The sequence below is a fragment of the Globicephala melas genome, chromosome 8, assembly GCF_963455315.2.
Source record: "Globicephala melas chromosome 8, mGloMel1.2, whole genome shotgun sequence".
In the NCBI taxonomy this organism is placed as follows: domain Eukaryota; kingdom Metazoa; phylum Chordata; class Mammalia; order Artiodactyla; family Delphinidae; genus Globicephala; species Globicephala melas.
Window position 1 is genome coordinate 107,343,438 of NC_083321.1, and position 13,574 is coordinate 107,357,011.

A 13,574-nucleotide genomic window follows, 5' to 3' on the forward strand; every position below is an offset into this window, starting at 1 on the left:
CACACGGCTTTGGCGCAGCGGGTGGGTGTCGTGGCCTGTGGGCGGAGGTGTTCCGGGCCGGGAGGGGCAGGGGCAGCAGGCCGCGTCTTCTGACCCCTTCTCTTCTCCAGATGACCTCAACATCGGCGGGATTATTGGGGGAGTCCTGGTTGTCCTGACTGTACTGGCCCTGATCACAGTGGGCATCTGCTGTGCCTACAGACGTGGCTACTTCATCAACAATAAGCAGAACGGGGAAAGGTGAGCCTGTCCTACCTGCACAAAGCTCCAGTGGGCATTTCTGTGGTCCACCGGTGGTCACTCGGCTTCCCTCTGTTTCAGCTACAAGAACCCAGGGAAGCCGGATGGAGTTAACTACATCAGGACGGACGATGAGGTAAGGCAGCCTAGAGGCTGCAGTGTCCCGAGCAGGGAAGATGACATTCCCCTGAGAACCAAGCAGGTCCGTAGAAGAGATTTCTGAGTCACGTCCGAAGCGCGAGCCCTCAGCCCTTCCCCTGGCTGTGCGCTTGCGGGGCACTCAGTCCACAGGCCTCACGGCCTCTCCTCAGAGCACGCTGTGGGGAAGCGGTGTCAGGCTCCCTTCCCACCGCACGCTGGGCCCTGCGTGGCCGCGGGCTGCCCTCTAAGCCAGTGTTGGCCTTGCAGGGCGACTTCAGACACAAGTCCTCATTCGTGATCTAGACGGCAGCACGGCCGCACGCACATGTGGATACCTCCACGGGGGACCCTGCTGGGAGCAGCCCTGCGAGGGGAGCCAGACGGGGCTGGACACGCGCACGAAAGCTTTTTGTTTTGGCCAAAGTTGACCGCTACTCCTTTCTTACTTTTTAACAAGCCACACGAATAAAAGAGTTTTCCTCAAGATGGGCACAGTCACAAGGCCAAAAAGTGACCGGGTTCTCGAGGCCGACCCCATCGGGGTCTGGGTGACCTCAGGGCGGGCGCCAAGGGCCCGGGAGGCACGGTGATCTGCTCCGTGGCATCGGCATCGGTATCCAAGGGCTGGCAGAGGGGGGCAAGGCATGAGCCTCAGCTGCAGTGACCTGGCTTCACGGTGGCCAAGTGGTCAGGCCACTTCATCCTGAGGCTTTGCTGTCACTGTCCTAGTGTCCATCTTGGGGAATCTCTTTGGGTCAGCATTTTATAACAACAGTCCAAATCAGGAAGGTAAATTGCTTGTTAGAAGGAGGGAATCTTCTTACCTGTAGGAACCCTGCTCATCCATGGCGGGTCCCAGTGTTGAAGGAAGACCTTCATCTTATGCTAAATCTGAAATGGTACTGATACTATGTTCTGCTTTTCTATGGGTATTTTATAAAATTTTACATTCTAAATTTTTGCTAAAGGTGTATTTTGATTATTGAAAATTTCTATTTAAACTGTAAATAAGTTGTCATACAATGTTAAATAACCTCTTTTTTTAAAAGTTCAACTTAAGGCAGGAGCCCACGCTACTCCTGTTCAATTGGAAACACCACTCAGTGTTCCTTGTGCTTAGGAAACCTTTAAGAAAATTCCAGTTGAGTACTGTCTTGGTCTGTTTGCGTCTCTCCAGAAGAGACATGAAGGGCTCTCGGGTTGGCTTCAAGCTGCCTCTTCCTTGGGCTCCTCAGACCACCTCTGCCCCAGACCCACAGACGCGGTGTGCAGACCGTGCTGGTTGGTGCCCGGGGTGGGGCCGCATACCTGCTCGGAGTAGCATTGGCTCCTGACTCCAGGCCAGTCCGACGCCCCGACGCTGGCCGTGCGTGGATCAGCCCTACCTAAGGGTGCCGTTCACGTACCACGTGGGTCAACCCAGGATGGCGGCAAGGGCGGGGTCCTCGGTGTGGCACCCCAGCCTGACTTCCCTGGGACAGAGGTTTTTGGTTGAAGATGGCTCAGGAAACAGCAGCCCTGCTGTCTGGCTTTTAAATTCATTTTACTTACTTGTGTAGTTCATACGACGGTCCAGGGCCAAAGGCAGTTTTGAAATCAAATCTGTTAAAGACAATGAACCCCACTGTCCCTCTCTGCCATAAAGACAGCGCAGGTTCTGTCTCGCCGCACAGGAAGCTGTTGTGCAGGGTCGCGAGGCCAGCCTCTGAAGAACAGCAGGAAGGGCGGCCGGCGACGGTCTGACTGACGATGGGCAAAGTGTGTGCCTGAGTCAAAGGCAGCTTCCTGATCGTGCCCCACATGCTGCCTGCTTTGTGGGGGCGTCAGGAACAGCACCCTTTGTTCTTAGCCTCAGACACGCTGCTGTGTTAACTCAGCGTGAAGCCCTTGGGACCAAGGAGCTTCTCAGAAGGATGCCTCCGACTCTGTGTTACAGGATGGTTTTTATGTAGAAGAACATAGTCATCTTGGGATGAAACTTTCAGTGTCTTACTTGAATACTCGAGACTTGCGTTGCCCTTTCTTTTCTGAGTCGTGTGAACGCTGTCATGGAGTATTGGCAGCAGCAGAGGGCAGCACCTCGTCATGCTAGGGTGCCTGACTTCTTCCATCTGTGTCTTGAGAGCGCAGACAGACCTAAGACTGTCCCTTCATCCTCAGCTCCTCTGGGTGGAGAAGGGTAGGGCCCTTCCACCTGTGGGGGCAGCTCCAGCCTCCTCCTCGGTTGTCATAGTGATGGGGTAGTCTTCTTGTACCCTAAAACCTCCGCCCCGGTGCCATGTGACCTGGCTCTGGCTCTGACGGAGGAGAGAGGAGTGTGGGGTCTGGGAGGTTGCTGCCCGTCACTGTAAAAACGCAGACAGAAAAGGAGCATCGAGTGATTTTAAGATGTAAACGTTGCTGGAGACGCGAGGCCACATGGGCTGCTGGGGCCTTGGTGTGGCTACAGCTGTACACAGTGCCACAGACCTGTGCTACTAACACACCTGTGAGTTGGTATTTCTTAAACCTCATTTATAAAAGCTTCTAAAAAAAAAGCAGCTCGGTCTCTTCATTTCTCTCCTTCCTGTGTCATGTCAGGCATGGCCCTAGGTTTGAAGTGCTGGACGGAGGTGAGGGTATTCACTTAGGGGCAGCCCTGTGACTGACTCCGTGCATGCGTGTCAACACACACGGGAGCTGGGGGGTCATGACGACATCCACCCTCTTCATCCAACCACCCCGTCATGTGCAGGACACGCAAACAGCAACCCTGTGCTTTTACTTCTGTAGAACTGGGATTAAGACGTGAACCAACCAAATTTCTTTCTGGTCATTTTTGGACAAAACATGCACATACAAGGGTTTTAAGGTTACCTGATGGCGCCAACAGAGGAACCTAAGGCCACTCTCCTGCGGGAACAGCCCTTAGCGGACTACGCGCATGTCATCAGCGCTGCTGTTGCTCCGGGTAAGAAACACAGAGGGTTTTCTTAAGCAGAGACTTGTAGTCTATGCTAAGATGTCTGCTGTGAGGAAAAAGACAGAGGCAGGGGCAGAGGACCTGGACGTTAAAGACAGATTGAGTCCTTTTTCCCTAACGGGGAAAGATTTGGGTTCTTAAACACTTTATGTCAATTAAGTACCAATTAAAGCCCTGCGCTAAAAATACTCGAAGGCTGTACTCATACTTTTATTCATTTGAAAAAGCTTTAAAAGTCTGCAATTTATAAATAAAAATAGAAAAAATATTACAATCAAGATTTTGATATCAGATACGGGAAACTATGTACTTCGTATAAGGAACTGAAACCAGCTACCAGAAGCTTGACTATAGAAGAGAAAGCTCAGGACTGTGTTCTTTAAGGACCAGAACAGCGCTTATGAGAAGGGACTGGATATCTTCAAAGTTTTTTTAAATTCACAAATCTCTCGGTTTATTGCACACAATTAGCACATGACACAGGTTGGCAGAAGTCGGGAAAAGAGGGTCACAAACCACGGTGGGGAGAAGCCAGGGAAGGAGGCCTTTCTGCAAGAGCAGGACCTCCAGTCCAGCAAGGGTCCCTGGAGAAGCAGAGTGGGAAGCCGCCCTCTGGCAGCCTCCTTCCATCTGGAGTAAAGTTACAGTATTAAATGCTTAAGGCATTTCTCTAGTATTTTACACTTTTTAGCCAGGCATTTCATAAGGAGAAACTGAAAAGGTTGACCAACCACACAGGTGAAAAGCTGGGCGGCGCTGGACTCACAGGCGAGCCCTTTGCTCACAGTGGAAGCGTCTGGGGCCAGGGGCACAGTGGTCAGTTGGCTGTTTTCAGGGGGGCCTTGCGGCGTGACCTCCTGGGGGCTGCGCTGTCCTTTCCTCTGGCGGGAGATGTCACGTTCCACTGCGGGGGCTGCGGGGGCCTGGGGGGAATAGGCGTGTCACCTGGGGTGGGACAGCCCCCCGCCTCCCAACGGGAACACCTCTGGGCGGGGGCCAGGGAACTTACGGCATGTCGGGCAGTGACAGACAAAGAACGTTGTCCCCGTGGCCCGGGGCCTCTGACACCCCCAGACTTCCTGGGGTGCCGGCACGGCTCGTGGACCTGGCCGGGGGGGAGTGGCCTCTGACGGGAAAGGGTGTCCGGGGTGAGCTGATGTAGCTGAGTCCCGCTCCAAACGTGACATTCTGGATGGTCCCTGGGTGGAGGGGAGAGTCAGTGGAGGGTTAGTGAAGGCCTTCAGGGAGAGAAACTGAGCAAGGTCAGATGCGGGTCTTGCTATGGGTCCACCCAGGCCCACGCGGTGCCCAAGCCCGGCCTCCATCATCGGGCCACCCTGCAGGACCAGACCGCTGGCCTGACCGCCCTCCGAGCACCGGCGCGCACAGCCTTGGCTTCTCAACAGCCACTTGTCGTGCCTGAGGCCCCACCCGCAGCTCAGATCCCCCTGCAGAGCCCCCTGCTCTTCCTGTCACTGCTCCAGAGTCCCCTGAAGATGCTGCCCTGCTCCCTCCCTCTGGTCACTGCAGCCCTGCTGCTACCCCGGATGTCCCCTCGCCTGCCACCTCCCCTCCCACCTTGGTCAGACTTGGGCTCTGCGTCCCACCGGTTGTGTGAGCTACCCTGGGAACCTCGAGTTTCTTAATCTCTAAAGGGGAAACACATGCACCTCCCTGAGAAGAACTGCCAGGTTTGAATGAGATCACTTGTGTTAAGTCCTTAACACAGTACTCGGTACAAGGTAAGTGCTGAAAACACTGAACCACGACTGTCGTTTACTACCTGGGTCCCCCCATCCCCAGAGGCAAATCTGCCCAGATCCGCGTGTGCATCCCGGTGGCTCCGTGCTCAGGGGGCCCGGCCCCCACTGCCCCTGAGACGCCCCCACCCCGTACCCGGTAGGCACGCTGTCACTGCACGCGCCAGGACGGCCAGGCTCTGGGCATCCCCTGCACCGTGGCTGGCTAGCGTCAGTGCATCCCTGGTGCCGTGGGCCCAGGAGCCTCTCGCGCCCCCTTAACAGGCAGCAGCAGGGTATGTTTCCACCGCTGCTGTCCAGACCCTGGGCCCCTGGGGGCTCTGAGCCCCCTCCCCGCATATCCTGGCACGTCCAGGCAGCAGCACCTTCGCCACTGACTTACAGCCTAAGAGGGACTTGCTACCCGCCGCCTCCCCCCATTTTCAGTTAAAATCTGGCTCTGAAAATCCCTCATTTCCACTCAGCAGGAATGCCATGTCCACACCGAGTGCAGCCGAGACCACTTCCCCATGGTCACCCCACCTGAGAAGTGGTGACAGAACCGGTACATAAACCAGAGAAGGCAGAACGTGGGCTTCTTAAGTTATCTGGTAATTCTCAGAGGAGGGAGAGCTAGGAGGCAACCTTCCAGCATTTCTTTCTGGTTCAGTGTGAGGAGAGAGCCCCAGGAATTTTACATTCAAGAGACTCGAGAAGTAGTCTCACTTCCAGTGCAAATCCGAGTGGCAGCAGCCGGGCCTCCTGTGAGGGGCACGTGCGGCCAGGACAGAGCAGGGACTGGGGGACAAGCAGAGGACGGGAAATGCACTCCCTCCCACAGCATCTGGCACCAAACCGCCAGGACAGGAGCACAGAGCATACACCGCACTCTTCTGCTTGAAAAAGGGTGACTTTTTACATATATAACATTAGACCCCAATTACCCCTGCTCTTCATGACAAAAGCTGTCACGATTCAGGCATCATCTGGGGAGGGGTGGGGTAGGAGTTCTGTTCATCCATTAATCTCCCTTCACAGGACGACGGATGAAAATCATCTCTAACCCGTTAAGTATTCTAAGAGCTCACAGGTAACAGAACCACCAGGCAAGGCGCAAGAACACAGCAGGTGCCCAGTAAGTGCCCGCTGATGGAGCACGACTGCACGATGGCCCAATGCCCTGAGGCCTCGACACCACAGGGAACGGCGTGTTCCGCTCCTCCTGTAATAACGCCTAGGACCAGTGCCGAGAAAGCAGTGGGGCCGGAGAGAAGCACCCAAGTCCTTGCCCAGCTCGGCCACCACCTGACCTCTCGTCCCGCCGGCTCGCAGCCCTTGCCGTCCAGGCCCGGACAGCACCCCCAGACGTGGTGGAGAGCAAACAGTTACAAACCAAAGCCAGACGGACGGTGAAGGACTTGCAAGTGTGGTGCCAGGGGCACCTCATCCACTCTGAGGGTCAAACGGGGCTTCTTCTGGAAGTGAAGGGGTGATGGCTGGGGGAGGGGCCCCAGGACGCGGACGCCAGGAGAGCGGGGCTCCTGCACCCTTGGGAGGACTGCCCACACTGGGGTGCAGAGCCAGGGGCAGGTGGCGGGAGATGGGCAGAGGCCCATGGGCCACGCCAGGCGGGGCCTTGCAAACATACTACAGACTCTGGACAGGCAGAGTTTCTTCATACTGCAGTAATTTTCTCAATGGTTTTTATGGGTTTTGAGATAATAGGCTATATATAAAACGAGTGATAGGAATAAACACACTTCTAACTCACCTCTATTTTCAAATAGAAGGAAAGCACGGGACATTAGAAAAACCTCCCAGTAGGAGAGGACACAGGCTCTCCTCACGGCCGGCAGGGGAGGCCTCAGCCCACTCAGGCAGCCCGCAGTGACGCGCGGTGCCACGAGCGCTGAGGCCTGGCCCCTGAAGCGGGTGGCCTGAGGTGCTGGCCACCTGAGGTGCTGGCCACCTGAGGTGTTGGCCACCTGAGGAGTCACCAGGTGTAAAAGCACCTGGAAGAGGTCGGCGGTCAGCTGTGCCCAGTCTGACCTGATGCCCCGCGACGTGGCTGAAGCAGCTCTGCTGCGACCCCCGCACACGCGGTACCTGCCGCAGTCAGAAGAACGGCTCGTCCCCGCGAACCACTTACGGTCAGGGGTGCTGATCGCCCGTTTAGTTATGAGGTCAAGAGCTCCGCTGGACTCCTGCTCCAAGCCCTGCGAGGACACTGGGATGAAATGGGAGAGCGTTACCTCTCCGAAAACCCAAACAGCCCCAAAGACAAAACATTCCAATGAGAAAAAATACTTGCAAACTACACAACACACTTACTGTCCCAAATAAAGTATTCTTTTAAAGAGGTAATTCAGAAAGATACAAATAAATGACAAACACGAGAAACAATGGCCTTTTCTCACTGGGATTCAAACAAGTGGAAATGAAAATGAAAATTTTGGGTCTATAAAGCTCAGCAGAGGGCTTCCCTGGTGGCGCAGTGGTTGAGAGTCCGCCTGCCGATGCAGGGGACACGGGTTCATGCCCCAGTCCGGGAAGATCCCACATGCCGCGGAGTGGCTGGGCCCGTGAGCCATGGCCACTGAGCCTGCGCGTCCGGAGCCTGTGCTCCGCAACGGGAGAGGCCACAGCAGTGAGAGGCCCGCGTACCGCAAAAAAAAAAAAAAAAAAAAAAAAGCTCAGCAGAGAAAGTGGAAAATTATGAAACCAGCGTTTCTCTGTAGGACCTGGGCTCTCATGGGCCACGGCAGGGATGTCACTGAGGGGAACTGGAGACGACAGTTTCACCATCAAAAGGTTAAGACGTTCAGGGGGGTTAATCCTAAAGATCACACACATACAAGACTGTATGTTCCAGGATGTTCTTTGTGATGTGATTTGTTTCAAAACGTTGAGAAAACCTACATTTCCAGGAATGGGCAGGTGAGCAACACGTCATGGCTGCCAAGGCACTGCAGAAGGGTGACGGGAAGCCCTCCCCGTGTTGCTGTGGTCGTGGGATTGTGTGCACGACAGTTACAAAGCCACGCAACCTCCACCACAACTGCATACACAAAACCACACACACACCTCACCGCTACGGCTGGGTCTCCACATCACCCCATTCTCCAGATCTTCCATCATAAACAGGATTGTTTTACTCCCTGTGACCCCAAGTCCCCAAAGTCCCTTGTTTAAAGACAACAAACAGAAATGCTTTGATGGGGAAGGAGAAGGGGGCCCGGGTCTCCGAGAGCCCTGGAGCCGCCCGGTGGACTCACCGCGCTCAGTGGGCTCGCCTGGGCCCTCGGGACACATGGTGAAGGGTGGCAGCCCCACGCTCCGGCCGCTCGACTCCACGGCCTTCTTGACAGAATTCAGGATGGCGATGGTGCTCGGCGACATGGGCCTGTTGTCGCAAAGACACCAGTGAAGCACAGAGACGAGACGTGCCCTCATCCTCCCTCAGACCCAATCTGCGCCAACATGCGAACAATGCTCAGGGTGACCTGGGAGGTGCCTCTGGGGATGTGGTGACTCGGCCCTGCACACCTGGCTTTGGGCACCAGCCTCTTCAGTGGCCCAGTGTCCAGGGACAGAGGTGCGTGGGCAGCATGGGGCCTGGATGTGGACGCCTGGCTGGCGGCGGTGCCCACGGTGCCATTTTCTCGGCCGGCAGGAGCTGGCATTTCCAAACTTGGAACAACCTGTCGCAGAAGAGAAATTAAGACTATGTATCTTCCAACACTTAACGTCAAGAAATGTTTACACCCTCTGAGCAGTTCCGTCTCAGACCCCCGCCCCCGGCAGCTGCCTGGCATGGCACTCACAGGGCTTTCAGGGATTCTGGGAGAGAAGCTCACCCCAAGGGGGCTGTGGGGGAGACCAGGTTCTCTGCCATCAAAGAGCAAGGACCCTCAGCAGGGTCCTCGCTCTCCAGGAACTTGCACGCTCCCCACACTGGGACTCAGGACTTTCCAGATGGGCGGGGGCGACGGAGAGAAGGCCCTTGGCGATGCTGTCCACGGGACACGGGAACACTGAGACACCCTCAGGCCTCCAGCCACCCCAGGGCCTCGCTCAGACGACCGCGCTCACAAGTGCATGCTGGGACACGCTGGGGAGGCGGGTGGCAGGGAGCAGATGGAGAGGGGCCGCCCACTCACCTGCCCGGCCTGCACCCCCTGGGCGCTCGCGGCCGCCCTGTCTGCATCGGCCTGCCTCGCCAGCTCCTGTTCCTGGGCCAGCTGCTCCTGGTACCGTTTCATGTCGTACTCGAGCTCTGAGGCCAGCTGCTTGTCAACCGCGAAGAAATCCTTGATTTCATCTCGGTAATCCTGCATCACCTCCTAAAACAGACCCAAGGCATCCGTGAGCATTCTCTTGAATAAGTGAATGAGCTCTCCCACATGACATCATCAATAACAGGAACATGCCGAGACCAGGCGGTTCCCACTACATCGACCAACCAGTGAACCTGACGGTATCTCCCCAGGAAGTGCCGGCTGCACGGTACTGACCACACGAGCAGGGGCCTGAGCCCCTGGACGCTTCCCACATATCTGCCAGGTAACCCGAAATCCCACATTCTTAGCCTAAAGCAGCCCGTCACAGGGCACAGAACTACCCTGACAGCTGGATGGGGGTGGAGGTGTATCTGGGCAGCCTGGCTCGGCTCTGGGTCACCCACCAGTTCAAAGGGTCTTGTGGTGCCATGAGGCAGCCCCTCAGGAATCCCAGCCAGAGGCTGGGGAGCGGGCAACACACAGTGTCCTGGCTGGAGCCAGTCACGGGGGGCTGTCCACACTGGCTTTCTCAGGGGATGTAGCTGCGGCTCGGAGCCAGATATCTGTACAATCTGACAGAGGCTATGAGTACATCAGGGCGAGGATGCTCTCAGGTCTTAAGGACGGATGCCAGGACCCAGCCTCTCTGCCTTAAGGAAGAAACCATTTTCCCTAACATGTTGGAGGGAGAAAAGATCTACTGTGGCCCCACATTAGGGGATGAGACCCGCCCAGTCCTCCAGCCGCCCCAGGGCTCCCAGGTGGAGGAGAGGACTGCGGGAGCTGCTCCGATGGGGTCCACACGAAGCCGTGCCACCCTCCTCGGTTAAAGCCGTGTGGCCGTGCTCGGTGTGTGCTCAGAAACGGGGACTTCCTTTCCTCACGTGTTTAAGGAGTCTACCTAGGACCTAAGCTCTTTTTATTCCTCTGAGGTTTAGCAGGGCAAAAAAAACATGAGTGACCTGAAGTCCTCATTTTCTCCACAGTCAGCCTGTCTTTCCCACCTTCACTTCTGTAGGATAAAGAGATATTTGAAAAATCATTATTAAATCTAATTTTTCAGCGCCCTTTTTGGAAAAAAATGCTTAGCATTTTTTGAGGAAGAAAATAGCCTAGTGTAAACAAAAAGGAAAAAAATGCTGCATTTCTTTCTAATTGAAAGATTCTGCAGAGAGGCCTGAGGCCTCATTTATGTCCGCTCTGCATGTACGCGTGCCCCACTGCGTAGACCAGGATCAGGACGCCCCGAAGCCACTGCTCTGGGCAGCATCTCCCGACTGGGAACCCAGAGAGTGAACTAAGACGAGGGCTCTGCTTGTAGCCGCAGCTGAGAAGCTTCAAAACTGAATGTAATTGTCAGCAAGGACACAAGACTCAACTGCCCGCAAAAGGCAGGACCAGCTTCTGAAGAACCTGTGGAGTCAATCTGTCTTCCCCCCAGTCAGAGGCCGGCCTGGGGCACAGCTCCGAGCGCGGATGCACCCACGGTAAGGACTGCAAGACACCCTGAGTAACCAACAGGGGCGTGGCACCAACCACAAATCCCAAGGCCGACTTTACCCTGAGATACTGCATGAGTTCCCGCAGAGCTGGGATCTTATTCTTCTCTAGTACAGACTTCAGGGAGGTGATAATTGGAATAATATTTTCTATGAAATTCCTCTTCTGAACCTGTGGTAACACAAACGAAGACTGTTTGAGATGCACAAAGTTCTGAAAGACAAAGACTTTCCCTCAGCCTAGTTCTGCCTGCGTGGCCGATCTCATTCACGACCTAAGTTTACTTTTTATTTTTGATATGATTCTGGGGATTGGAGAGGAACGCCACCTCAGCCGGGGAGACTGTAAAACCATTACCTCAAAACGCTCAGAGGGCTTTGTAAAGCAGGATGCAGACAAGTACTATTCTTATTTCTAAACAAGAAAAAGAAACTAGAATTACAGTTAACCCTTGAACAACCCCAGTCTGTAAGTTATCGAGATTTTCAACTACGTGGGAAGAGCGGGGTGTCGGTGCCCCAGCCCCTACACTGCTCAAGGGACAACTGAATGAAGAACTTGACACAAGCTCCAAACCTCCCCACAATCCACCACGGGCCCCTGGCTCCTCGCCGGGCCCCTCCTTTCAACATCCTCCCTGGGACTGGGGACATCGCGTGCCTGCAGGTGGGAGGGCGATGCGGGGAGGGGCCGGGCCTGGAGACGGTTTGCGAGTCCCCCTCTGTAACTCTGCACACGTTTAGAACGTGCTGGGTATTTTACACAGTGCCTTCGCAGTCTTCACCAAGAACAATCACTAACCACAAAGGTCTGCACTAAATCTCTTAGAATTAAAAATAACTCATTACAGTAGCCCACACATGCAAGACTGTCATTCTGAATCTGAAAATTATTCTTTTCCTCATTTAAAGTCACTAGTGTATGTTCCTTACTTGTAATCCACTCATTTCTAAAAAATCTTATCAGAGTTCTTGAAACAGGAGAGCAAAGACTAAAGGAATAAATAATTTAATAAAGATGAGTCTGAGCAGAGGCTAAGTATAGGGACAGCCTTAAAAAATGGCTTAAATGCATTCACTCCACAAATATCATCCAACACCTTCTCTCTACCAGACACAAGGCTAACCTCCAGGGCTACAGAAATGAAGCCAAGAACTTTTGCCTTCAAGTTACTTCTAGGCCAGGCTGTGCGTTACAATGTGTGGCCAGGTGACGAGTGGCAGGTGTTAAGGGACTTTGGAAGAGGGATGCCTAAGAGGGAAGGAGGAGGGCGGGATGTGTATCAGGGAAAACCCTGGGGACGTGTAGGGATTGGGTGGCAGCAGGGGAGGACGGGGTGGGACAGGGCACCTTGGGCAGAAACGGCAGCACACAAAGGCACAGGGCAGGAGAGCACGTCTCCACAGAGGCCAAGAGTCAGCGGACTGGAGGGATGGGAGGAGGCGTGGAGGGAAGGGCGTGCTGTGCACAGAGGAGTTCTGTGTGCCTTGAAGAAGAATTGGGATTTTATCCAGAAGGTGACAGGAAGCCACCAACCCACTTATTAAAGATATCATTGATGAGGTGTAACTTACATACCACAACATTTGCCCGTGTTATGTGAACAGATGAACGAGTTTTGGCACAAGTATATGCTGAGTAACCAACACTGCATCTAGATAATCACCCACGATCCATGGCCCCAAAAGTGCCCTGCTCCCCCTCTCTGCCTCAGTCTATTTTAAGCAGGAGAATAAAAAGATCAAATCTGCACTTAAGAAAGATTACCCTGGCAGCAAGGCGGTACACAGCCCAGAACAAAAAGAAACGAGATGGAAATGGTACAGGTTAAATAAATGTGGAGCTAGTGGGAACGTGAGACAGACAGATTTGTGGGATGAATGGACAGGACCTGGGGACACACTGGATGTGACCAAAGTCCACTCCTTTGGGTTCAGAAGGCTTCAGGGCTCAGGTGGCGATGCAGGCTCGGTACCAGAACCTGGGCCTGGTGAGCACCACAGCTGTTGTTCGAATCCCAATCCTCACACGCACCGGCCAAGCAGCGCTCTGTGCCTAGCCTGCCAGACTCAGGCTCCCTTTAGGGTAACTTGGCAGATAAAGGTGCCCTTCTCCACAACAGAGCCCCCGGGAACCACGATGAGAGAGACACGTAGGAGGGAGAGATGACCAATTCTGCCTGAGATGCCCGCAGCACAGCCAGGCCACAGGCTCGCAGGTCCAGGCTTGCAGGAGCCGCTGGAGGCACAGGCACAGGTGGAGAACAGCACCCCCCAGGTGAGCATTGAGGCCAATGGGAAGAATGAGGCGGGGCCTTGGCAGACACCCGGAACTCGGGGCGGGGGTCGCACAGGCCCCTTCAGGGAGTAGCACACTCACCTGGGAGATGAGCTTCTTCTGCGCCTCCTGCATGACCACATTGGCCAGGGCCAGGTCCTCCTCCTCCACGAGCTGGTCCTTGTCCGGTTTAGCCCTCATCGCCAGCAGCTTGATCTCCTTTGAGCTGAGCACCTCGAACGCGTCCGAAAGCAGCTCGCTGGCTTCCATGTCCAGGGGCAGGACGCCGTCGGCAAAGCACGCTGGAGGAAGCAGAGATGGGCTTCTGAGAGACGCTGCCGGGGGCGGGGCAAAGGGGGATGCACAGCCGGTGGTCCGTCGGCCTGCACGGCACAGCTGACGGCCAAGGACATAAGGGGCCCTGGCTGCAGGGGA

At 55.0% G+C, this 13,574-nt stretch overlaps 2 protein-coding genes across 7 annotated transcripts in view; one reads left to right on the forward strand and one right to left on the reverse strand.

Moving 5' to 3' along the window:
- JAM3 (junctional adhesion molecule 3) overlaps nucleotides 1-1,348 on the forward strand; it is a 58,677-nt gene extending 57,329 nt beyond the window's left edge. For both annotated transcript variants that reach the window (XM_030841808.3, XM_060304318.1), the window contains 3 exons: nucleotides 111-240; nucleotides 322-376; nucleotides 649-1,348. In XM_030841808.3, the coding sequence (XP_030697668.1) occupies nucleotides 111-240; nucleotides 322-376; nucleotides 649-684 (221 nt within the window). In that variant the 3' untranslated portion in view covers nucleotides 685-1,348. The remainder of the gene's footprint in view (nucleotides 1-110; nucleotides 241-321; nucleotides 377-648) is intronic.
- A 1,942-nt stretch (nucleotides 1,349-3,290) lies between these two features.
- The window catches only part of NCAPD3 (non-SMC condensin II complex subunit D3), a 57,944-nt gene continuing 47,660 nt past the window's right edge, over nucleotides 3,291-13,574 (reverse strand). For 2 of the 5 annotated variants that reach the window (XM_030841682.2, XM_060304317.1), the window contains exons 27-34: nucleotides 13,242-13,441; nucleotides 10,923-11,033; nucleotides 9,243-9,425; nucleotides 8,629-8,783; nucleotides 8,358-8,485; nucleotides 7,232-7,309; nucleotides 4,353-4,542; nucleotides 3,565-4,266 (exon numbers count right to left, since the gene is read on the reverse strand). In XM_030841682.2, coding sequence (XP_030697542.1) covers nucleotides 4,161-4,266; nucleotides 4,353-4,542; nucleotides 7,232-7,309; nucleotides 8,358-8,485; nucleotides 8,629-8,783; nucleotides 9,243-9,425; nucleotides 10,923-11,033; nucleotides 13,242-13,441 — 1,151 coding nt within the window. In that variant the 3' untranslated portion in view covers nucleotides 3,565-4,160. Of the gene's footprint in view, nucleotides 3,390-3,564; nucleotides 4,267-4,352; nucleotides 4,543-7,231; nucleotides 7,310-8,357; nucleotides 8,486-8,628; nucleotides 8,784-9,242; nucleotides 9,426-10,922; nucleotides 11,034-13,241; nucleotides 13,442-13,574 lie in introns of those variants that run through there. The other 3 variants (XR_009565028.1, XR_009565026.1, XR_009565027.1) reach the window with 3 other exon arrangements.